The sequence below is a fragment of the Nyctibius grandis genome, chromosome 18, assembly GCF_013368605.1.
Source record: "Nyctibius grandis isolate bNycGra1 chromosome 18, bNycGra1.pri, whole genome shotgun sequence".
In the NCBI taxonomy this organism is placed as follows: Eukaryota; Metazoa; Chordata; class Aves; order Nyctibiiformes; family Nyctibiidae; genus Nyctibius; species Nyctibius grandis.
The window spans coordinates 9,283,089-9,309,958 of NC_090675.1; the positions used below are offsets into that span (position 1 = coordinate 9,283,089).

The 26,870-nt window shown below is 38.2% G+C and overlaps 1 protein-coding gene across 7 annotated transcripts in view; it reads right to left on the reverse strand.

Annotated features, from left to right (window-relative positions):
- The window catches only part of BCAS3 (BCAS3 microtubule associated cell migration factor), a 344,583-nt gene that overhangs the window by 201,380 nt on the left and 116,333 nt on the right, over window positions 1-26,870 (reverse strand). For 5 of the 7 annotated variants that reach the window (XM_068415389.1, XM_068415387.1, XM_068415394.1 and 2 more), the window contains 5 exons: window positions 17,934-18,084; window positions 11,564-11,608; window positions 4,721-4,845; window positions 3,934-4,099; window positions 2,649-2,749 (listed from right to left, as the gene is read on the reverse strand). In XM_068415389.1, the coding sequence (XP_068271490.1) occupies window positions 2,649-2,749; window positions 3,934-4,099; window positions 4,721-4,845; window positions 11,564-11,608; window positions 17,934-18,084 (588 nt within the window). The remainder of the gene's footprint in view (window positions 1-2,648; window positions 2,750-3,933; window positions 4,100-4,720; window positions 4,846-11,563; window positions 11,609-17,933; window positions 18,085-26,870) is intronic. The other 2 variants (XM_068415391.1, XM_068415388.1) reach the window with 1 other exon arrangement.

Sequence of the window (26,870 nt, forward strand, 5' to 3'; positions counted from 1 at the left end):
AATAAGGTAAAATATTATGTATTAAACCTGAGAAGGGTGGGAGAGAAACATCTAGCACCTAACACCCAGCACTGAAGACCTGAGGGCTGTAATATATCCGTGGGTTTGCAGGATGAACTCCCACAAAAACAAAAGTCAGTCTGAAATCTGCTTTGTCAGAAGGTGAGGAGATTCTCGGGACTGGTTATTTTTACTCTGACCAACTGCAAAAAGCCTGAAACAGTCAGGAGCAGGACACCAACACTTCCTGCAGGCCAGCAGGTTGTGGAATTTAACATGCAAGTTCACTTCCAAGCTATGAACTTACAGAAAGGTCCAAATCTCTCCCTACTCACTCTCTCACCTCTGCACCAGCCACAGCCGTGATAAAGCGCTCAGGTAGATATGAACTGCGTACTCTGATCCAGGTTTCTGCAGCAGATGTCACAGATGACCTCAAAGCAATGAAACATCTGTGCTAATCCACTTACAAATACCCTTGGGATAAAGGTCTTGGACACTTGTACCAAATATTTCTTCGAACAATGGTTCCTTGTTACTTCCTTATTAGCTGTCAATCTAAGATTCTTTAAAAATATTAAAAGCTGAACTGTGTGTTAACAACTAAATGCAATATTTTTAGAATATTCTCTTTTTATCACAAGAACTCATTGGCCTACTTTGTACTTTTCAGAGACTAAGGAAGATTTTGGTCCTGCGTTTTGGCATCAAACTGCATATTTATGAAAACCTGCACAGTACAGCCCTCCAACCAGACCGCCAGACGTTCCATTGTTCTGTCCGTCTGCTGACAGAGGTACTCTGTGCTAAAAAGCACACTGAGTATTTTTCAATGACCCAGGGGGCAAAGGTCACTTATTATAAATGGATAATGAGACCTAATGCAATGTTCTGAGTGTGGACAAAGAAAGGGTCTATCCATACCCCCTTGTGACTTGGTCATTCAGGCTTTTATTTCCCCTGCACACTTAATGGAGCCAAACAATTGGCAGAAATGCTATACAGAAACTGAGAGAAACTGCTGTATTCTACCTCTGATAGACAGATACAAATAGTGACCCTGAAACGGCGCCAGAACTCCTCTTACCACTAACGTGGCAGACAGATGTAACATTCACCCTAAACCCCTATGTAGCCATTTGCTGGCAATTAAACTCACTGACGGAAGCGATAGCACATCAAACCACTGGCTTCAGCTAATGTCAGCCCATCACAGTACTGCAGGTAAGCAGAGCCAGACAACTTCGATTTAGCATGTATTTAATAGGGGGAAAGCTAACAGGTGTCTTGGACTCTGCTGTGTGAATCCTGGTTTGACTCTGTTTTTTCAGAAACTTCATTGAGTAGCTTCAGATAGAATAAATCCACAAGACAAAGAAGATCAGATCCACATCAACTTCTCTGTTAATGTCATTTTAACTATGTTCTCTAGACTCTTTTTTGTCTTTGCAAAGACCTTTTACCTCAAAGCAGAACTCACATACCTATAAGTGAAAGTAAAACAATGCAAGAATCTAGCAAAAAGTTCTAGCCAAAAGGCACATCTAACAGAGTGTTGTGTGCTATTAATTACTTTTTCATATTCTTTTCTACCTTTTGAGTTTTCTCCCTTTTTCTATGTAGCATGGAAAAAGGAAGACCCTAACCTTGGAGTTTCCACAACATTTTGAGCTCTGAGCGCATGCAACAGACGGACAGGTAGAAGCCACAGATCTAATCTGGCGCCAGCGTTGCTTTTACCAGTCTCATTCAGACATGCTGCCTTTTGGCCCAGATGTCCACTTGCTGCATTTTAAAATGCCTGTGCCACATAACGTGCTGGCATCGGCTGCACTGACAACTGTGCAGAGGGTCTAGTTTCCCCGTGAGTACCTTTACATATGCCAAGAGTTGTTCCCTTGTGAAACTCTGACTGTTATATCACTTTGAACTTGACTATACCCTAGATAAAAAAAGAGACTTGCTACTCACTGTTAATATTCTTCTCTTTTGTGAATTGTCAAAATAAAAAAAAAACATAAATACTCATTTATCTATAAAAACAATATAAAATACATGGGTTTGTATATATATAATATACACGTACCATATTCTACAGATACAGATATAAATGTTTCTGAATATGCAACCCCATGCATATTGGCTCCCTGCGAATGACGTGGCTGGGTGAGACAAAGGACGAGGCAGGTGGGCAGCCGGCCCTGGAAGCGATGCCAAGGCTCCCGAGGGAAGCAGCTGTCTGAGACTCTGGCTGGAAGTAGCCCAGCAATCAGGAGTTCCAGGGGAGAGGGAAAATGCAGATGCACTCACTTGTCACTGAGTATTGAATTCACGAGAGGAAACAGCTAAAAGCATAAGAAGAAATGAGGTGAAGAAACCCTGAAGACTTTAGGGGATCTGGTGGGTCACCCTTGCAAGGCCTGCCAAGCACTCACATTTTGGCTACATGACAGCCTCACAACTTTGATTCATATCAAAAAGAAACTACATTGGCCACTCTACCATTACTAATATCGCTGGTTACATGAAGCCCTATTCTGGGATAGAACATGTACTGAAATAAATGCAGGCTGAAAAACCAACTCAGAAAGTCACACTCGGCTTAAAACGTGCACATAAGACAGGACAAAAAGTTGTCAGCTACTTACAGCCAGCAAGAAGATACTGGTAGTACTGTACGGCATCTGCAGCCAGGAGCAGCGGATGGTTTGCATTAAAGGGTGGTTGGAGTTCATTCCACTGAGGAGTTCTGAGGTAAAACACAAGAGTATTAATATTTAAGCTAATACAGAGAATGTAAATCAGTGTTTCTGTCATCACATGTAATTATCTATGCAAGCTCACAAAATGTTTGTCATTATTTAAATTAGCTTGTTCAAACACTGCAGTACACCACAGGCCGTTGAGCAGCACACCAAATGGCGCAGATTGTAAAGGAAAAGGCAATACTTAATTGTTGACTGCAGCATGTATTGTGCAAAAACCTGACGAAGGCAGTCTAGATAAGTTGGTATATACATTTAGGACCACTGTACGTCATGCTGACGTTATATAAACACACAACAGAAGCTGGGGAACTTTTTTGTTCTGTTAACTCGCATTGCTTTGATACTGTAAAGTCATCGAGCATTTACAAACTGTGAAAATAAAGCTGTGTAAAGTTATGGACTATTGATCCAATTAGAATTTTCAATTCCATTACAACCTACTCATTTCAACAATAATGGTCTAGAAGTCTGTGTTGTAATTTTAATTAGGGTGGGCCATTCCTAAATAGCTTGGTAAATCAAGTATTGATCAATCTAGTGCAGCCATAAGCAGCACTAAGGAATATAGGAGACAAGAAAAATCGATAGAAAAGTATTTTAAAACGTCAAAAGCACTGACAACACTTTCTCATCAATTTTTGTTTACCTTCTTCCACATGTCAGGAATAATTTCTTCAACTGTCTTAAGAAATGCTACCTTCAGCTACTTATGGGATAACTTGCCTAATTCTTTGCAATGCTTCATCGTGGAAACCTCACTCATGTCTCATGGCAGAATTCTGTACTTTAACACTATTAAAATAATTGCTTCTAGTCCTTATATAAAAAGCTAAAGTACAATCTGATCATTTAAAATCACTAATTGATAAGGATCTCTGTTGATCCGTTAACAGGTTCATGTAGCTCCATGCCTATCTAAGTATTTAAATGGAGCTCCCATTCACACACGTAAGCACTAACAGAACTGTATGAAAAGGAAGGGTTCAATTTGCTGTCAAGAGTCCTTTCTTTCAACGGAAAACTTTAAGAGTCTTAAAGACAAACTTCAAGATAAACATATGGGTGAAAATTATGATGCAGTTCATTCACCCCTTCCCAAAAAAAAACCCCTCACAATCATTTTCTGGACAAAAAAAAAAAGGAAAAAGTGAAAGGAATGAGCTACCTAACCAAAGTCCAGCTGGCTCTGGGGCATGTCATCATTTCCAAGGGTGTGTCATCACTGATCTTCGGCGCAGTGCTGAGCGGACGTGGTTCCAAGACGTGCTCCACCAGGCTACCGTAACAACTGATAATATACAACGACTCCACTACAAACTGTTTTGATTGATCTGTTAGCAAGAAGAAAGGAAACCTTGTTTGCAATAGTGCAGCAGAAACAGGAAAAACACTTACAGACACAGCAGACTACTTATTCTTTTAAGTCTCTTGCCCTTATATGCTTTCAGTCAAAAATGTGCAAGAGAAGTGAAAGGGCTGGGGAGACAAAGGGAAAATTGTACAAAGCACACAATTTTCCCCTTGTTTCAAAAAAACACAAATATCTCATATAAAAGAAGGTGGAACAGAGTTTCTCACCAAGGTGTGTTCAGGTAATTATACATTGCCAAACATATGTCTGTACATTTGCTTTTGCAAAGGTGTCCCACCTTTACCTCCCAGCTTTTTCAGTGAAACTTCACACAGTAACTTTGGATTGAGCTATCAAAGTTTGTTTTCTGTCATTATATCATAATAAAAGATGAATGATTTATTTCACTAATTAAAATTTCTTGTAAATTGTCCTATTCACCAAGAGCACTCCAACCATGTTCCCAAAAATCTCCATTGTCACTGAGTTTAAGGAACAAAATCTACAGATAAGCACCATCTCCTCAGAGATTATCACAAAATGAGAAAATAAAATAGAGAATTTAAATTTAAATGCAAGTTCTATTTTGTAATACACCAACCTTTTTCTCTTTTCAGACCAGGATTGTTTGCAAACCATGACCTTGATGATCCAAAGACTGCAGCAACACAAAACTCTCCTCCCACAGACTTACTGGGTGAAATCTGTGGAGCTGGTTTGGATTTGCTTAAAGAAAGAACAAAATACAATTATGAAAGTTAATTCTCAAAAATGAAGATGTCCCTTGCTTAATAGTAATTCTAAGATATTCATTCAGAAGTGGTGAATATCTGCAGCTCCCATAAGATTTAGCAGGATTTACAGATGCTTAGTGTTTCTTGACAATAGGTCCCAAATTCCCCTTGATCACTGAACTCATTAACTTGAAGAACAGCACTGGCTCATCATGGCAAATTAGCTGGACTGTTTAAAAGACCCAATATTGAATATTTGCATTCAATAGAAACAACTTCCAAAGTGAATACAAACATTTACAATTGTAAGTCCTTTGGGAATGAAAATACAGATTCTGGGTCAGTCATTCGAGGGGGTTGATATTTTCTGGCATTTTCAAGAAACTTACAGATGACGCTAACCCTGACCGCTGCCTGGCTGTAACAGCCCAGCCCTGATGCCATCAAAACCACTGGGATACATGTGACATGGGCAAAAGGGTAAGAGGGAACAGCATGCGGAGCATACAAGGGAAGGGAAACAATGCACACACTCATGAGCTACGCAATAAAACAAATCAGTAATTATATCATGTAAAAAGAGATAAAATACATTCGCCTCTGAAACACCACAATGTGCGTGTAGCAGATACAGCGGTTTGTAATTATGCTTCATTGAAACATCATTTAGTGTTCCTCCTTACAGGAACCCGAAGATATGTAACACTATGCTTTGTATAAACTCAAAGCTGTTTTCCAAGCATTGCCCATTTCCTCAGTTCATTAAACCAGGATTTCACCCTTTCCTTAAGAGAAAAGTTGTTTGAGAAATTCACACAGGATTCCTCCTTCTCCACGTTCCCTTTTTTCCAGTCTTTTTAATTGGATTATTTTATATTTCTCTTTCTACTCAATTTCACTGCTCCCTTTTCTTGCTACCTCTCCCTCCTTTCCTTTTTCTCTTCTTTTAATTTCTTGTTCCACATTATATCAGCCTGTGATAACACCATCACGTTAACTTGGTTGTTTTTAAGTCATAGTCTTCAATTCTAAGAAGTGTGTGTGTGCATATATATATGTGCACAGAAATTATTGCAGTATTATGATGGAATTAAGCAGCAGAAAAATATTTTAAATCAGCAGAAAGCAATTCAAACACTACGCATAATTATAATGGCACATTCATACTACCTTTTTTTTTTTATTCATGACACTTTACTTGTATATAAGTAAAGTGGCTCAACAGAAAGAACCAACAGGGATATTTAAGCAAGAATAGATTATGGAACAACATAATGCAAGAATAACATAAGAAAAGCAAGTTAAACCAAGATTATTCTACAAGCTGGGCTTCTCTCAAACTCCTGCACCTGGCTGCAGAGACTGCACCTTGCCAAGGACATATGTCTCAGTCCTGATCTCACTGAAATAAATGGCAGAACTCACACTGATCTCAAACACTTAATTTCCTTCCAACAACCAGCTGTAGTAAGTGACACAGGGAAAATAACAGCATATGGTTAAAAACCTATAGCCTCCATCATCACTACTGTCAGCAACACGAAACATTTAAGACTGCCTTCAACTTGAACTCACCTAAAGCAGCAAATACTTTTTGTATAGCAAACCAGAAATTAGGTTATTTATGAAAATGGGAGAAAAGACTAATTGTTTGCGCTCGCACTGTACTTTCAGCCAGGTTTCTGAAAGGGATTTACAGAAAGTGTACCTGAGCTCCCCAACACCTTGTGCAGTATTACTCTGCCCGTTTTGCAGATGGACTCACTGAAGCACAGAGGGACTCAGCTACTTGCCATAAATCACGCACACAGCCAGCCTATGGTCACACGTTTCATTTAGAAATAAAAAAAATTTTAAAAAAAGACCTTTCAAAAGGAATTCCTTCACACTGAGCAGAGTCAATGGAAAGATTCAGACCAACTTTCATGGACTTAAATCAGGCCTGGAGCTCTCCTACACACAGGAGAAGCTAGAACATCCCAAAAGAGCAATTGTAATTTATAGTCAGTAACTCTGCTATTGAACCACCACAAAGCACTTAATATCCTACTGTTAAAACTACAGCTACAGATTACTGGGTCAGAAATCTGTGTTCCAAAAAGTTCCTGAATATAAATATATTACCTTGCTTGCAGTGGCACTTCACGATCTATATTAGAATATTTAAATTGATATTAACATGTTAAGTATTTATTAGCTGCTCAGAAAAATTCACAATAGATTTCTTTCACTTTGAAATAGTCATCTGTCACAGAAACTGTAATTTTAACCAGTTCTGTAGCAAACTATGTATCAACAACTATTTTTAGCTCTCACCTTCCAAATATTCACACACTAATATGCCTTCAGAAATTAAAATGTAAATGTACACAATAATCAGAGTCTTCTTCCTTACTGATCTACACTTCAATCAATAAATGATTGTTTTTAACACAGAACAAGACTGTTCAGAAGGTCAGTGTTCCCATCAATCAATACAAAGCAAACTACTGACTCCAGATATGACTCAGCCATATTCACTTCCTCGTCTGAACTCTTGGAAAGAGAATCTTTCTATACTATCCTAATATCCTTAATATTCTGGATTTTTACTCAACACAATCTGAGGTTATTAAAATAATTTAAAATGGAAAAAATTTGGAGTAAATGCTATTCTCAACTACAAACTGGAGTAAACTTCTACAGAGACATAAAATTGACTTCAACCATTTCTTCAAGCCTTTAAGCTGAAGGGAATCTGGTACTCTAACAACTCATTTTTGCAGGGTTCTCCACACTCCTAGTCTCAAAGACTCAACCAAATACAGACACAAACAACTTTAGAGGAAATGGTCTAAGCTACGTTCTATTTACACCACGTCTTTTAAGACGTACAACTTTCAAGGCACGCATTTAAGTGTCAGTTTCAGTGCCAAAACATTTTCCCTTCAAGAATGATGTTTTGTAGACAGAAAGAGCAGACCTTGTAAAACAGGATTACTCATGTGGTTAAACTTAGTCCTGCTAAAAAATAAGGACAAACAAAAAAAAATGACCCGCGCATCATATTGCTTTAGACATATTTCCAAAAAAACTGCCAAGATGCCAACACGTCTGTTCTGAAAATGATTGTAACTCAGGAATCTTTTATTTTACCACCATTTTACTTTATCCCTGCGTTTTCATCAACACATTCCAACTCAAATTTCTTTCCTTCAGTAAACCTCAAAAGCCCAGTTATTTTCAGTACCAGTAATGCCATTAGAAAAATATATTTTCATGTCACTGTGATATTTTAACAACTTGGAAACTATAAATCCTCATTATTATGTAGATGCAAACACCCTCTCAGCTTTATAAATGATAACAAAACAATACCGTTGAAGGTAGGTGGTGAATGACTTGTTTCTGCTATGAACTCCTGCTCTTTCCTTGCTCTTAGCCTGTCAGCACTTCGTAAATTATTCCAAGAACTGAAATTAAGGCACATTTGGCCTCACTTTTAAAAACAGTTCATTTAAAAGAATCTTCACAATATACTGACTTTCAAAAGATTGTACCATATTTTTACTGAAAGGGGTTGTGATGCAGGAAAAAGTGCAGGTTGTTGGGAATCAACCCTAAAAACAAGAAATTGAAGCTAATGGGACCAAAACAGTCACCCTCACAATTTCAGTCTTCCACACTGAGAAACAATGGCACCACGTTTCAGACCTAAGGAGGATAAAAGGCAGTGTACTTTTTCCTGTCTGGGTCTACCCAACTGTGTAACTACACCAAGAATTCAATGAGACATGGCAGGATTTTAATCCCAATTGTATTTGTGCAGAAGCCTACAGCAGGAGTACAACAGTAATAAAAAAACCTTTCAATTACGTTGTTCTTGTTCTGCTATAAATTTAATAAGAGCTGTCCCCCAATTGAAGACCCTGTTCATGTCATTTCAGTTATCAACAGCTGACATTCACCTACCTCAGCTGAAGTCAATGACAAAGTCACCTACTAAGTCAAGTTAATCCCAAACTCCAGCTACATACCACAATATTTGGGGAAATTTGTGTGGCTGATAATAATGAACTTCTCTAATGTAATTTTGGAGGCTTATTTCCATTGTAAATGCAGAAGCACTGAGATGTAGATGTGTACATGTCCCATGAAAAACATACATGAGCATTTTCTACTGAAATGGCACAAAAAGTGATGGGAGCAAACTAAAGAAGAAAATGAAGACATCACTTTGTCAGATCTTAAAAAGAAACAAAGAGACTCGGCAATAGCATGCAGGTTCTTTCATGCTGACAACACACTAAGAGAAGATTAAGAGCTACTGAAACAATTCAGTGCTACCACTTGTTGACTTCCGTAACGAATCAAACTGCCACAATATCTGGAAATGTATTGTGTTAGCTCCTTATAAAAATCATAACTAATGACGATCTTATAACTAGTTTACATTTTAAATTATCATTTATTTTTCTACTTCATGTAAGAAAGAATTAATGAGAATTAATACTATTAAAATATTTTGAAAACCACAGGCTAGTATAAAAAACAGAGGCTACGCAGTAAAGCGAAGAAGTGCTCCTCAAATAGCTTTATGCCTCATAAAATACTGCTGGCTCTTAAATTTGTCTTTAAGCTCATAGTCAAACAAGTGACATGACTTAAAAAAAACAAATGCATATATATGATATGAAGGAACTGCTTTACAAATTCAAATATTATCAATCAAATAGTAAGAGTCTGCACAGATTGAGAATTACACTGATTTTCTATTCCCAAAGAATAGGCTTCAAATACATCAGATTCATAAAAACAAAAGCACTTATCCACAACTCCACAGATAAACCCACTAAAATGGAACCACACATGATTTTTGAAGACCAAAGTTTTATCTAGACTAAATAAGCAGCAACAAAGGTATCGGGAGAAAAATACTGCATGAAATTTGCAATTACACATAAAATTACTGGAAAAGCGTCTCTGTCTCAAAATACATACATTTTAATTAATTCATCATTGTGCCTAAAACAAGAAAACAAAGACATGTTTCCAGTTGTCAAATGATGAATAAAGCAAGAAAAAGCCAGAAAATAAATAACAGGCTCCTTTATTCACCAGGCAGTGAGTTGTCAAATCTCCATTCATTTTGTTTACATAATCTTAGGTCTCATTAAGACTTTAATGGAAACAACATGATTTCTTCCCCCACCCAAAGTGTGTTTTCTATCCTAATTTCTCTGTAGGCTAGTAAAGACCATATTTTTGAGCTAGCACTGGCATTAAACAAACCACAAAAGAGTCTTCTGAAAGACGGGCAACAATTTTTGAGTCTATTTCCTATATTTCTCTTTAATCTAGGCCTTTTAATCTTGCCTCAATCTAAAATCATTTCTGGTTGACAAGTGTCTCTGCTGCTTCATGCAGGAAGCGACCGACACATCCATTTGCTAAGACAATCCACTTCCAAAACTCCTCTGCCAGAGCCTTTTCAGTTCTTAGATCACCATCAGACGAAATACTTACGTGCACCGTAAACTACATTTAGAAATGGTTCTTAGGAGGACTACTTCAGTCACCAGATATTCTCGAGGAATGAGGCAATGTCACCCTCTCCCCTTTAGTGTCATATTTAGTGCCACTGCTCTTCCTGGCCGGTGTAGCTCTCATATCCCCCATCAGCTGTCCTTTGCTGTTCTCTTAAGAACTCTGTATCCTAACAAAGCTCTTAAGAAGTTCTTTCTGCTGAAGAGAGTATTTTGACCGAGACATAAGGGGGTGATATATGTGGAACAACCTTCTAGTAGCAGAAACGAGAGCCACATACAAAGATTCTAACAGATAACTGATAGGTATAGCTAATACGTATCCTTAGCTGAGCTTAAAAAAACACCAAAACAAAACAAACCCAAGAAACTCCTAGCTGTAAGTTCCTAAATTTTCTAAGCAAACTGTAGGATGTTCAAACTTTTTCCATTCTTGTCACCTAAAACTTCAACCACCTAACCCCCATCTCACCATAAAAAGGTGACTGGAGGTTACGCAGCACTGCGTGAATACTGAACCCAGCTCCACCACAGGGAAACCTGTTAAAACTTGTTTTTTCTTCTCTCTGTATTTTTCTAATATGCTGAAATTTTACATATTAAACCCAAACCCCCTTATTATTTCAAATATCCTGATTTTTAATGTAACTGTGGTTTATTTTTTTTTCTGAAGTGTGATAAGCTGCTTTTTTTATTTTGCAGTGCCCGTTCTACTTGCTTCATCTCTCTTACTGCAGTACTTTACTGTCTACTCACTGCTTATCTGGCTTATTTTTGAGAGGTTATCATCAATGTTTTCTGTCTGTAAGCAACTTTGTACTACAACAATAAAGGAAGCTATATAGAAAAAAAAAAAGAGGATTGTTTTGGAAAGATATTGGCATAATTTTTGCCCACTAGGAAATAATTTATTTTTTCAACTTCTCTGCTACTTAAAAATTAAATGCACTCTCAAAGGTAAAAAAGCAAAAAAAAGTGAATGCATTTCTTTGACAATGCTTGATGGTGAATACGCATCCATAGTTTAAAAATGACATTATGCAGTGCTTCCACCTATGGATCAGCCATGCAAGTAAACAAATAAAAAAAAAATTAATCCAAAATTAAAAAGTCTAAGCACAGAGTTATTTTCCATGAGGACAGCAAATGAATTATAGGCATGCTGGGTTCGAACTGGGAACTCACCATGGAGCTTTTATGGAAAAACATCCTGCTCCAAACAGGTAAGGTCTTCACGTAAAGAGGAAAAATGCACAGAAATTAGATGAAAACTCAATTACCAACAAGTACACTGTATATCATGCTATTAAGATTTAGGCAGAAGGTAAACAAAATATTTGTTTATAACCGTTCATGATGCCCTGAAAGAGATGTAGCCCTCTAACGTAACCAGCATGCTGACACTCACAAACAGAACTGCCCACGTGAACAGTCCCACCGACACCGCAACCGCCCGCAGCAGCGGGAGCTGACGGGGCAGGCTCCTCACGCACAACTGCTGCGACACACGTAAGGCACCAGTTGCAAGCAGGCTCCAACGTTCTAATTCAGTTAGACACAGGTTAGCTCTGCTCCTGAAATCACCTGACAAATCTGAGGCAAAAGCAGTCAAGAGCCTTAAACATTCAAGTCAAAACTAATAGAAAAAGTAAATTAGCATCAAAAGCAACAATACGTGGGCGTTTTCCATGACACACCGAATCTCAGTGGGACAGTTTTACAAATTTACTGAAAAAAGGCAAGTCCTAAGTAAAAACGGCAACAGGTACAAGCACAACCTTTTAGAGAAAATTACTCAGCCTTTTTCCTAGGATAGAAACACACCATTAAATTCAAAACCTTTAGCAACCGTATGACACAGCAATCTTATTCCCCCACTTAAAAACTTGCACGGAATGCAGGAAAGAGAACTCTAACTTATTTCAAATGTATTTGATGTTAAAAATCACCTGATACACCTTACGTTTTTGGCCACTCAACAATATACCTACACCATGATTTTATTTTAGTTTTTGTTCAAGTATTTTGCAGAGTGTATAGTTTTAAAGGTGTATAATACACCACTAATTTTAGTACATTTTTAATGGCTATCTTCCTTGAGCTTTACATCACCCTTGAAAAAGCCATTGCCACACTGATATTTACATAAAATCTGAAACAGAGGAACAGGAGGTAAATTTAGAGCTACTCACAAGCTCAAGGCTTCTTTGATTCTCATTTGGGATGTAACATCATCCACAAAATTGCTGAATAATTGATTTTGTAAATGCCAATGTATCATTTTTCTTTTTTAACTCTGACTCAGTAATAAATTCTGGCTAGTTGAAACAAGTGAAATATTTTCAGGCAGTGAACTAACAGAAAAGGTCTATCATAGAAAGATGTATAAAGCACTCAGACGTATGCCTGTATGTGTGAGACACAACTTAGCACTTCCTTTCTGTTCACGAGAACTTATTTCTTTTAAGATGGCCATTTTTTTCCTATGATATTTATATAAGCAATTGTTTTTCACTATTTCCTTCACATAATATGGATGGTATGCTAATTGAGAGAGAGAGAGAATGTACAAATTACAGGATAACCCAACCTTGAAAAGACAGCACCAGATGGCTACGCTCGGTGACAGTAACAGAGCAACACCAAGGCAAAAAACTCACTGAGGTTCCCCGTTCTCATAGCTAGAGAAATTCCAAAGGAAAATTACGGAATAAAGATTTATGATTCAAAATTCCAACAGAATTTTCTTAATTTCTTATCTGATTCTGAGTTTTAGCAAATTGAAAACTGAAAGATTTTTGATCATGTTTAATAAAAACTATTTAAGCTATTAATAAGCTGTGTAATACCCACTTATTCTAACCCTCATCGCTATATGTTGCCATAGCAAGAATCCTTTCATAAACAGTGATATCTGAACAAAATTTAGTGCAAATAACTCTTTCATATCAATTACAAATCATTACAGCAGTTGCTTTATTACCAAATTGTATTATAAAAGCTAAAGGTGACATAAAACACATCTGAGAAGTGTTCCAGAAAGAGAATGTCTGGCTTCAGCACACAGGAAAGCTGACCTATTGTACTGAATTCTTTAGCTTTACTTTTAAATTTTTTTCTTGACTTTTTTAGTTACTTTTTCCTACTTAATTGTATCATGACATCATGACGTCGCACTCCTTATTTTTGTTTGCTTCAGCTGTAGAAGCTGGGATAAATGAGGCTCTCTGAGTCAAAATAAACCAAACAGATACCACTGATTTTCAGTACATATGATATAAGCAATGAGAATTAAACACTAAAATGATAAAATTGCATCAGACACTTTCCCCACTCTTCCCCCTCCTTATTGGGGGTGGAACGAGGGATGGGATGAAGAATGGAACAGAGTTTCATGTTTAAAAACACACTTATCTAACTCTTTTGGATAGAAAAAAAAGTAAGGTTTATTCCTTTTCCTACAAGGTACATTGGATGTCTCTGTTTTGACAAGACCCAACTAATGCAGGTTACATCCTGGTGTTTACTGAAGCTACAATGAATTTGAGAACGAAGCATGATACAAATATAACGACCCTACCCTGGAGAAAGTTAAAACAAATGCTGCTGTCAGAGAAGCCAACTTTTACAACAGCTTTTCTTTTGGGGCAATTATTGTATCTTTTATTTCCCTCCTTCCTATTACAGCTCATCTGTGTCCCCACGTTCTTAGAAACTGGAAACTAACTACAACTCATGCCACAAACACAAGGAACGCTTATAAAGCTATTGCAAAGCACAAAGCTGTCTTTAACATATTCTGATTCACTGCCTTTTATAAACAAGCATGAGATGGATCATACAGTTCTTCCCCTTTCAAATCTATAAGCTCTTTGTAAACGAGCAATGAATTAACCCATTCACCAGACTTGAGAAGGAATTCAGCATTACTATTAAAATTTTGAGAGGGAAACTGAGGCACGGATATATAAAGACTTATTAAATCTAGCTCTTTTACTGTCTTACATCCCCCTAATCTTTAAAACATAAGATGCTTCCTGCCGCATTAGTGGCAGAGCCGCTTCGGGAAAGCCTCTTTGCTCCTCAGAATGTGCTGACAGTACAAACTACAGGAAAGCGAGTCAATGGGATGACAAAATATAGGGACAACAATTAAGTGATTCATGAAGGTAAAGAAATTACAATGAGAGACTTGAAAAAGCAAGGGAAGAAAGAGAGGGCAGGGAACAAGGAAACGATAGTGATGGCAAGAAGGGAGGTAACGCTCTGAGATACTTCTGAATACAATTTACATTCTCAGCACTAAGAGAGTTTAATGCCTGAGCAGAAAATGTTCTAAAACCCACAAGTTTGCATGAGAAAAAAAGCATCTGTGATGAACAGGGCAGTAATGACACAAGTCCAGATTCTGGTCTTTCATTCCCATAGGGCTACAGTGAACATTTTTAAAAAATTTACTGCCATTCCACCTGTCAAGTAAAATGACATGCTTTGCAGCTCTGCTTGAGACAGATGATATTAGGAGCACTGATCAGTCCTTTCAGTACCTGAAAAATATTTTGCTGTCCTTACTAGCAGAGAAAAACCCAACTTGACTTTATGGATAATAAAACCTGCAAAATTTAATGAAGATGTCTAGTATTAAAGCAGCTTTTCAGATGTTAAAAGAAAACAAACCGGACAAATCCAGAATTGCTAATTACATGCTATTCTTTTAGTCTCGCTTTTTACTTTTAGATATGTACTGCAACAGATTAAATTTTTAATTCTTTAAAAGTAGCAACAACAGAAAAGGAATCTGCTCTGAGGGCCACTGAAGAGCGACTGTAAAATCCAACTGATAGCGAGTGCGTCTCCTGTTCTGATCCCTGCACAATCGCAAGGTTAAGCAGCTGCTCCCAAAGAAGAGCCTTGTTTCCTCGGAGCAGTGCTTAAAGGTGCTGACCATGGAGGTGTAAATACATCTGTCTTTTGCCATTTGCAGTAATACATGCCTCCTACACTTCTCCGAGTGAGGCAGATGGTCCCTGTCCTGTCTAAATATTACACTGTACAGACGTACGTTGCTATGTGTTTCTAGAAATATGAGGGCAGATGTTAAATATGTTAAACACACGCTTTGCCCCCTGGAGGTTTGAGTTAAGGCTGCTGTCTCAATTTGGTCATTTTAGGCATGCCAAGCTTCCTGCATCCTAGGCATTCCTCTTAAATCCCTGCTTTATAAATACAGCTTTTCATGTTAATTTTGTGTACTTTCATCAACTATTTTGGATGCAGAACAAATGAAGGAAGCTCCCAGCTTAGCATTACACATCTACACGGGCTTTGCTGAAAATTATGAGCCTCATTCATGAAAACTCTATTTACACAGCAGGGTATTTCCCATGACTGTTGTTTTCCCCCCTTACATAAGCCTCACTGAATATTTTAAATTTAATTAGTTTTAAAAATTACACAAAATAATAGGACAGGGACAGTTTGTGAATAGTAAAATTTACTTAAAGAAAACTGTGAATATGAACACTCTCTGAATATGTTTAAGATATTTAAGAATAAAACGTTAAATAAAATAATGCAGACTTATCACATTTGCAATAGTTGTAGAAAAGATTGCTGGTATCACCACAGCATTAAGCCTTTGTAAAGGCCTCTGCATGAATTACTATCACAAACCAAGTGCTTTTTTTCAAATCATCATCCTCACCATTGCTCCTATCACCCTACCTTCCACCCAGGCAGATCCTCAGGCAGCTTTTTATTTTCTTTCTATGTCTTGTTTCACCTAAGTGTCTACGCCATTTCTTAGGGGTCTACCAACAGACCCAGAATTACATTTCTGTCCTCTCTGACTGTACTCTCCAAGTCACCTTTTTGATATTCTCCCTCTTGGAGGAACCGTAACTTCCCACCTATCTCCATGCACATCAACCTCTGTCTGATCCTACCTCCCTTCCTGTCCTCACCCAAGATCACACCTTTCTCTACTTCCAAAATTCACCTGGTTGCTAGTGCAATCTTTTTCCCTCTCCTGTGTTTAAATTGTAAGCAGAAAAAAAAAAAAAAAGGCAAAAATAAGCAACTGAAATGTATGTGTGGAAGAAGTTAAACCACAACATTACCCTCACCCTGTTTCTTTACTGTTTTGTAAGTCCCATTTACAATTATCTATGAAGTTCAGGAACTTATCTGCAGGCAGCCTCTGTGCTTAGGGCAATTACGTGTTTGTAGTTCATGATTTGGCTCAACAAGCCTAATGAAATTCCTGTTTACAGCAGCGAGAGCAGGACTGGATTGTTAGATAGACACGTATATAGATACACACGTATACATGTGAATACATAATAAGCTCCAGAACATCATCATGCATACTTAGTGCACTAAACAAAACAACAACAGATTTTACAGGATGTCCTGAACACTCAAACACAGAATATGGGAATTACTCAGGGAGAGAGGGAATATCCGTGAGCTCCCGCCTGAAAAATAATTCCCGGTTCATGAAACACAAGGTAAAATTCACCTCACTATAGGGGTTTGAGCAAGAAACCACTGAAGCAAGACAGTGCCTGCACCCATTTGCTAAAACGCAGGAAAATGTTATGGACCTGTAGGACACTCAGTTGTTTTGTCCAATCACATGCCACACTCAATCTGTTTTGCTTAAAAATATAAAAGCCATCTATAAATTAATACATCAATCAGACTTTTAACTAGAAAATATTCAGGGATTTGAATAACCAGAAAGTGAGAGGGAAAAAAATACAAGAATCACCCACTAGCTTTATGTATTAACTGCAAAACCCAAAGATTTGAAATTTAGCAAGAGAAAAATATCAACTGTTGAACAGTATCGATTAACTTAAAATTGTTACAGTTTATGAAGCTCACAAAATCTTCTTAGTTATTATAACATACACATATTTAGTAGAATTTTTCACAACAAATATTTTGAAGTGCTTTATCAGGGCACTGTGAGAAGTACCAAAGTGCAGCTGGCTCCGGAATGAAAGTCCACACGTGAATTTCATAGTACAGAACAGTCACTTCAGAGGAAAAATAAGGTCAAGAAAACAGTAGGATTAAGTTTTGTCTTTATGCTCAACCTGGTTTACTGTCTTTCCATTTCTGATAGTCAAAAATCATTTCTGCTTGAAAAGTCTGGAAATCAAAATAAACAAACTTCAAAAAAAAAAAGTAAACCCGTAACTTATTCTGATTGAACACAGCTCTGCTTATGTTTCATACCAATTCCTGGTGTGAAACTTCTCCCAATGTCAGCGTACAGTGCTTCCCATATGGCAGACTTCAAGAAAATGACCCACCCAAATGAACACTCCTGAATTTTCAGATATTTACTTTCACATTTTGTTTACTTATCTGATGCTGGTTTTCTTTTCTTGTCTCCTCTTCCCCCCCCCCCCCCCTTCTGTTGCCATTAAATTACGTACACTGAAATTAAAATAAGGAATAAAACCGAGTACGACTAGTAACACAAACTGTTTCCATGTTGATGATAAATACCAACGTTAAGGAAGGTTTGTGCAGATATACTCACCCTGTGCGCTTGGTGATGGTCCCTAACGTCATTGGCTGCTTGATTTGAGCAAGAGGCAACACCACAGTCAAACTTGGAAGAGGCAGGAGTCGAGGGTTCCCAGGGTTATTGTTTGTGAAGTTATTGTAAGTGTCTTGGCTGTTCAATTTACCTTGATGGGATAGAGATGTAATAAAACACATTATTGGAATTTTTTCTCCATTTATAAGTTCTAACAACTGCCTGAAATAAAGTATTGCCAAAATAAAGGAAAAAAAAAAAGAAAAAAAAAGAAAAAATGAATTCTCATTGTAAGCAAAAACATACCTAAGAAAAGTCATCTTCATTTCAGGTAAAAAAGACAACAGCAGCAGCAAATATTTGTTTTTATATATGGGGATAAGTTCCCCTTCCATGGAAGAGAAGTTATTCGTGCTGCTGCTGCTTGCCTGACAGTTTTGTTCACCAAAAAGTTTTCAAGTTCGATGTGAAGAACAAGCTCTGGATTCCAATCTTCTATTTAAAAAAAAAAAAAAAAAAAAAAGAAAAAAGAAGAATATCTGGAAGGGAATTATTTTCCTAAAGTACCACATACAGTGTTGGTAATTGAAAGTCCTGAAAAGGTCGCTTTTGTTGTCTCTGTGCACAAAGGCACACATAATAGTAATCTGCTGAACTAAGACTGGAGGAAAATAACAAGGAACTATATAAAATAAAGCCGTGCCAAACTACATGTAAAAATCAAGAAAGTATGAAAAAAGTAACAAACTTCATATTCATTCAAAACAAGAAGAAGAAGAAAACAAAACGTAGGTACTCAAAAAAAGGAAGAGGAAAACACAACAAAAAAATCCCAACAACCCTAAATTTAGCTTGTTTCAAAGGGGTCTGGGCTGGATATACGCCCAGTTTAGATACGCTTTCTTACTTTCTGTATCATTCTGTAGTCACAACCTTTCATTCTTCAGTTAGAAAAGGAAACTAGCTACAAATTTCATGGACAGTAAAGAAAGAAATGTGAAGAAACCAAAGAAAGAAGTTAAACAAAAAAGGGGCCAGTCTGTTTATAACAGAATCAAAAGTACTTTAAATAGACAAGCAAGCATGAATTAAAAGGTTTAGATCATTAACTTGTTTTTCTGTGTTCCTGTAACGCTGTGAAACGCTGGCTTTGTTCTTAATCAAAAGGGAGCCATATTGGGAATTAGGTTCCTAAACAACCGCTGTATTCTACACAGATATTATACAAATCCCAGGGCAAATCCATACAATCTGACTGAAGAGCAGCCACCTTTTTTCAAGGAAGAAAAACAGCACAGAAAAGGGTTTCTCACAGGAAGCGGCCTGAAAAGCTTTAATGGTACTTCAGATGGATTGAAAATAGGAAAAGGAAGGCGGAAAAAATCTTAATGAATGTCTCATCATCCTAAAGACACTCAATGCTTCCTTTACCCTTCTTTTAATACTATATAACTGTAAGCTTAGGGGTTTTATTTGTTTTTTCTACAAAGTCCATAGACCTCTGCATCTTAGAAAAGCACGATAACAAAAATGATGAAATTACAAAGTGTATTTTGTGTTAAGTATCTGGCCTGAACATTGGTCAATACGTTTTAAGAGAAATAGCAAGGCTTTAATGAATAACAAGCCTATTGAAGTCTCAGAGAGCAGATTTCATTATTCCAAGTTGGTGCAGGAAAATTGCTATTAAAAAGCAACAGGAAAGGGAAAAAAAAACCCAGCTCAGTTTTAAATTAAGACTGAGATGCAATTATTTTTTTTAAGATTAGTTTCATAATGCATTCTTGGTTCTTGTAGAAAGGAGTATGAATAGTTTTCTGCATTATTGTCTAATTAGTTACCGTTGCATGTAATCAAGGCCTCTCTGAAAATGTTTCACTCTCCTACATTCACCATGAGCAACTGCATGCTACACAGCAAACAGCGACGGGATCCACAGAGGGGGCTCCAAATGTCTGTAATTTGTTTTCTTTTACTTGTTAGGAATATAATGATTAACTATGAACTACTGAACCAAATGACTCTGTTGTAACAGTCCTCTCTCTCTCAAGCCACATTTAATTACTCAGTGCCCTCTGCTCCCAACATCGTGTAGTTTTCCATATGCAAAACCTTCAGCTGATTCAACAGAACATTTGCATGCAGAGAACGGAGGCGTTCACAGATGTCCTTCCTACACAGGGATGAGCTGCTTTATTTTCATACGAGTTGAGGAATCCCAAGGCAGTTAAGGACACACAGAAAACTGCAGGATTAAGTCATCACTTAGCTGTTTTTTATTAATTGTAGCAACAACATCCTACAGATTTTTAGGCTCACACATAAGAAAAGAAAACAAAAAGTAAACAAAAAAAATTACTAAACTATACAGAGAGAACTGAAAACATGTAAAAGAGATGCGGAATGGGACTAAAACCTAAGATGATGATTCTTTGGAAAAAAACATTCAGAGGTCAAGTGTTGCATTTTTAAATGTATAGCTTAACCTGTTGTATACGAACATCATTAAAAAAATTAACTAAACCAGAGCTCGTAACACACTGCACTTCACAGAAAAACACGATAAAAAAATTCAGCTATGATAAATGGAAAAGCTGTAAATACCTAACGTATATCCCAATAACTAGTGCCTGCCAATCCGTATTTTCTGCAGCAACATTCAGTTGCTTAACTGCAAATAAATGTAATCAAAAGTGATACAAGTCAAAAATTAAAAGTTGGAATGCTAGAAAAAGGAAACAAATTATTTCTGACAGTAAAGTCCTTGAATATCTGACTACAATAATATGAAAATGGTTCAGATGAGTAAGGTTAAAGAAAACTGTGCTTAATAGAAAAAGTAAAAATACTTGCTTTCATTTACACTGAAATATTTTTAGCTATTTTTATGATGGAAATGTTCTGTACTGTTATATCCTCATTGTATGTTGCCTCAGACCTATCAGAGAGGTACATGCTTGTTGTCTTAACTGCAGAGCCTTGGGGATCCAGCAAATGCACTCTTATGACTGGGGCTGTTCCTTTCCTAGGCATTCAGCAAAAGCTGTACTGTGCCTTCTGAATTTCATTGGAACAAAATAGTGTCATTTTAAAACGCTGTAATTTTATGGTGTGCTGTTCTACCCATCCAGGAATTTGATAAAGTCACTCTCCATTCCTCCAGCCCTTCAAAGTAGGAAACTCCTGCAGTAAATGGGAATTGCGTGTGCACAGGACTGCCATATCAGGCCAAAAGAGCACAAAGAATGGGATCAAGCATCAACATTAGTTCTACAGCTCAAGCAGTTGTTGATTCACTGTCAAAGGACAAGCAACAAATAAGCCAAAGTTTAAGTCCGCTAGAAATATCAAACATTTTTCATACAGCAGAATCCTGTACTCAAATTATCTTGCCACACATGGAGAGTATATATTCATTCTTGTAAGGAAATATGTATATTAATAAAGAATAAACCCCTGGAATTATAGCTTCAAATAGAGTAGCTTCACTTAGCACTGACAATTTAACTTTAAATGCTAGCTTGGTTGTACACTGACAGCTACACACATATCACGTCCTATTGACTATCCAAGGAAGAATTTCTATTGCAACGAATTTAGAGAAAATTAATCATCGTCATTGCAATTTCATGGCAAACATGCCCTCTCAAGAATCAGTCCGAACACTTCCAGCAGAGCATCCCGAGTGATGAGGCACTTTCCCTTGGTAATCGCCCAGAGCGTGAGCTTAACAGCCCTCAGGACCCCGTGCGAGGTAAGTCCTGTTGGTCAAGTATTTGTCTTTCCACGGGCTGCCATGAAAGAGATTTTCAGATGACAGTTCAAGAGCTGTGCAGAGAATACATTAAAGCCAGTTTAGGCTAAGGTTTGTTTTCCTCATATGCATCCTCCCATTCTCCTGCACTCCCTCTCCAGCTTGGGCCACAGCTCAGGACACATGCGAAAAGAAGCATTTGCATTATTTTCACTCAAATATTACAGACTCAAGGTCTAAATTCCTCAACCCAAGTATAAAAAAACCTCCTACAGTTAATCCTAATTCAGCCTTTTAGACTTCCATTGGAGAAAAACGAAAGAAAAAGAAGTCACGACTCAATTCAAGCTGCTGGTAAATCTTATTAATTTTACTAAGGACTTGCTAAAAGCTGAGGATGTCATGGCTCTGGTAGTTTGACAGCAGAAGTTTATTTACAAGTGCAGCATTATATTGGATAAACATTGCCTCCTGAGACACGGAAAATATGATCAGTTAGTTCTGCCTTCAGACCTGTTTGCTGCAAGCCTGCAACAAAACCGCCATCGTATCATCCACCCACAATCCGAGCCACGCTTTCACAAACGTTTTATTCCACAAATACTCAAAGGAAAAATGGATTAATTTGAGGATAAAAGTGAAGAAAGAAAACAACAATGGGCTTTGCTGTCAGACGGAGGGAGCGGCTGCCGAGCCGGCCTGGCCGGGGCCTATTCCCAAGCCAGCCATCATTAACGGACTCACTTCCACCGAGGAAAAAAGGGAGGCCTGAAAGTGCCGGACAAAAGAAATCCCAGCAGACAAAGAAAAAACAAATTAAAAGCACCATTATAAAACACAGATGCTATAAGGAAAATAAACTTCACAAGATTTACTGTTTTTTGACAAAGCTGGACATCTGTGGAAAAGCCATCAGGAGCAGCTCCCAGGTATGGCCCGGCCCGGCCTGGCCCGCAGGCCTGCGGCCCCGCCCTCCTCCCCACAGCCCGCGGCAAGGCCTCCCGCTCCGAAGCGACGCCAAGAGTCACTCACCACTATCCACGAACCTTCGCCACTGCAATGCGAAGTTATTGCTCGCTACAATTTTTATTTACGATTATTTTATTTACAATCATTGTTAAACCTACAAAATACTCCGAGGGCCTTGATGAATTCAGGCCAGGTTTCACACCGGTCAGCATTTGAACAGAGTACTTCAGGGCACTGCTGTCAGAGATCATCTTTGAGGAGAAAGGAAGAAAAACATCCTGATTTTTGCAGCTACTAATGACATAAATATACATCAAAACGCAGCACTGCAGATATATTCCCGCCAGCCCCAAGGAGCTCATCTGTGAACACAGCACAGTGCTGCCAGCGCTACGCAAAGAGACTTTATTGGATCTTGAAAGAATTATGTTGATGCAGCCACACTGATCGCTCTGCTGTTATTTGTCCTTCTCTTTAGTCCACGTACAGTACCACATTAACGTGACCAAATCACTTCTTACCTGATTTAAACCTAGCTCTAATACAGCGGTACCACAGATCACAGGCAACAGCCTCAGCCCGTGAGATGGAAAGGGAACTCAGTAATTCACAACTGAGCTTAAAACCAAAACGACACCCTTACACCTAAGGGATGCAAACACAAATTTACCACCCAACTGAAATTAAATCATTTTACCCATTAAATTTCCCCTGGCAGTTTCAATTGTATATGCACGTCTCCTCATTCAAGTGTTGTAGGATTTTCTTTTGCATAGAGAAATTTCACCTTGTCAGTGAGCGAAGCAAACGGCACTCGGCCCAGACAGTTTTTCTGGTAGGAAAGTAACGATCATAAGGATTTTAGTTTCACTTTACACAAAAAAAGTAAAGTGGCACCAAGCACCTCTCAGCCTCGTAACAGAACGACTATGTTGATTTTTTTAATTTTTCTTCCATTACTCCAATACAAAAAGCTTAATAATGCAGCGTCATTAAAATTCAAACCCCACTTGATTAGCTTTTATATCTTACAGTATTTAACAGACTACATTTCAAAGTGTACCACGTAGTCTACAGACATTAACACTATATATAAACATCTTTAATTTGGTAAATAAAAACACAGTAACTCGAGGCTATGCAATCATGTGGAGGCAGAGTCATACGAAAATGAACTCTGTTTGGCCATTATTTCTGTTTAGTGTAACACTGAAGATTCCTCAACTAAACATCCACTAATCATATAATGCAAGGGAAATAAAATCTTTTCTAACTGGCAGACAGAAAATAGCAGGAAAAACAGAAGTGTCATGGATGTGGTCGTTTATTTTGCTTTGCTTTTTATTCAATACAAAAAGTTTCCCGGATGAGAATGGAAAGCTTCCCAGCTTCAATTCCAAGACTTTCACCCTCGTTTCTGACCTTTTCTCAGACATGTTCCAGTATAATCTGTAATCTACTACAGTCGGAAGAGGAAACAGCAGCGCCCTGGTGAGAAACGCTGCCTTGTGACCTGAACAGAGAACCCCGCGGAAGCAATGCTGGCTCACAGAAGTCATTTGGAAGAGCCTGACAGACAAACTCAACAGCATCCTGAGAAACACACTCAATACCACAAGCGCTAATTACTGCCAAAATGGGTTTTTTCTTTTATGTTTTGTTTTCTTCAGTCAAAAGTGTTTTATCTTTCTTTATGTCACACATTTTCCTAGAAAAAGTCAGGAAACTACTTTAGTTAATGATCGCTTCTAAATTAAAGTTACAGTGCAATTTCCTTGAATTGTATCCTACCAAATTTAGCCTCATTTCACACCCTAAACCCTCAATATTTCCAATACAATCAGACCCATTAAAGGAAGAATATTATGTATTAGTTACAGCATGTACATGATCTAGCTACTTAAAGCAAATTTTTCTCTCAGTTAAACTGGTGCAAGTCCAAAACCTATCACTACCTTGATTCCATTGAAATGGATGGGAGAAAATAATGCAGCCAGTGGTTTTCATAATGTTTAAAACCGCTTGATATTGAACCTTTTGAAACACAGCTGCACTAAATCCCATGGTTACCCTAAGCAAGCAGAACTTTCTCTCTATTTGCATCCAGGCAAGGCATGTGATGGTGACAGGCGAGCTTGTAAGTCAGAATTCTCTGCTGAGACATGCAAGCGCCAGTCCAAGTGTCTCAGCCACTGATGAGACAGAGTCGCCTGCCCTCTCACCCGAGCTCCTTGAACTTCAGCTCTTCCAACTGCTCGTCAGCGTCATCCACTCAAAGTCTGAACATGGCCTCATAATATTCCTTTCCTCCTTCTGAAGTTTCTCTTTCTTCTATCATCAGTCTCAAAAACTTTGTCCCTCAGTTGTAAAGTGTCCCACTGATACCTGAAAAGCTCCTCTTGTCCTTGGCAAAGGTTAGAAGAGAGAAGGAACTGCCGTGACCCCTTTGCCACCCGTTATCTTTACCTGGCCGAAAGATGGATTATGAAAGAACAGTTCAAATCTCAAGCTGTCATTTGAATTTGAACCTGTCATTTACTGCTACAATTAGTGACGTACAGCTGGCCATTTCACCTACCTCCATGTGTATTTCTTCTCTTCCTGCATGGAAAAGAAATTACATCGACAGCCCAGAGGAATCAAAAAGGAGAGGAAACCAGTTCTGCCAGAACAGTGACAGTGTCCCAGGCCCCATGGCACCTCTCACCAGCAGCTGTGAGGACATCCATAGTGTTAACTGCCTTGTGTAAAAAATATCTCCTTGCAAATCTGAAACAAATGTCTGCTTCTTCCCTTGCCGTTTCCCTCCTCATTTGGTACAGATACCAGTTTGCTGTGCTGAAGTTCCTCAAAGAGCTGTACAGTAAAGATGCCTCGAAGCATATCCTTAGAAAACAACCCCTCCACCACCACACACAGTAGCCTTGCCTAATAATCATCTTTCAGAATTTATTTAACTAGAAACATTGCTGGTGCAAAGCTCAAACCCATTTACGGGCAAAACTCTCCTTGAAGTAAAAACACCAACAAAAGTTGATTGCCAGCTGTTGGCTCCAGGCTTTGCACAGCCATAAAGCCAGCAGCAACACTTCAGCTGGGTTGCTCCAGGTGGTGGTTACCAGGAAAATCAGCCAAACCGGCCTTTCTGCTCTTAGGGCACCTCCAGCAAACGCCAGCCACAGGCAGGGAGGGGTCCAGATGTTGCCTTCCTATTTGCACCAGACCTTGTACCTTCAACTCTTCACAGATTAAAAGACTGCAAGATTAGTTTCTTGTAACTGCTATGGGTATAGCTACGGAAAATTTTGCAAACAAACGCAAAGGTGCACTGCCCATCCTCCCCAATGCGTGATCGCAAGCCAGCTCTGGGCCAGAAGCTGTGGCCGTAGCTACCACAGCACTGGACTTGAGCTTGCAAACTCTTCCGAGGGAAGGACTATGTGAGCTCAGCTTTAACACTCCACTAATGAGGTTATCGTACAGGCAGCTTCTGGGCACTGTGTAGAGACTCTTACTCCAATTTCTTGCACATGTGGATTTTGCTAACACTGTCTGCTGGTGAATGATGAAGCGCTTGAGAAAACAAGTATGCACTATTACTGCCCCTTGTCATGTCTATCAATCATAATTCATATCAGAACAGTTTTGAATTCAAAACCTTATTTCAGAGTTGACTCCGAAACGCTTCCGTATTGTGAACTTTAGAAAATTTGGGTTTCTCAGACTTCTCTTCCAAACGATACAGAATAAAATGATCTTTATGAACTTATTTTTTTTGTATTGGGACAACACAGTCAGAAAAACTAGTCAGCTTGTCTTAGAAACTGCCAAATGACTGCTCTGGGAATTTCTGAAGGACACCTCTGTACGCAGCTGTGCTGGGTGAGGAGATAGGGAAAGTTTAATAGCAGCCCCTTACCCAAAGGGCTTAGCTTATTACAATTCAGTATTGACCATGAACTACACGTGAATACATTTGTGGCTTTTTTTTTCCCCACCTTTTTACCTATGCCTTATTTTCCCTTGCTCTAGCTGCAACAATTAGCACAAATATTTTAGCATTTGAATTCAACCCAGGTTGAATACACAGTATTTATCCCAAGTTATGTGAAAAAAAGTGCCTTGAGAACCACTGCATATGAGAACTTGATAATAATATCCATGGATAATTATAATAAATGGCTTGTCTGAAACACCCATAGAATAGGAACCGA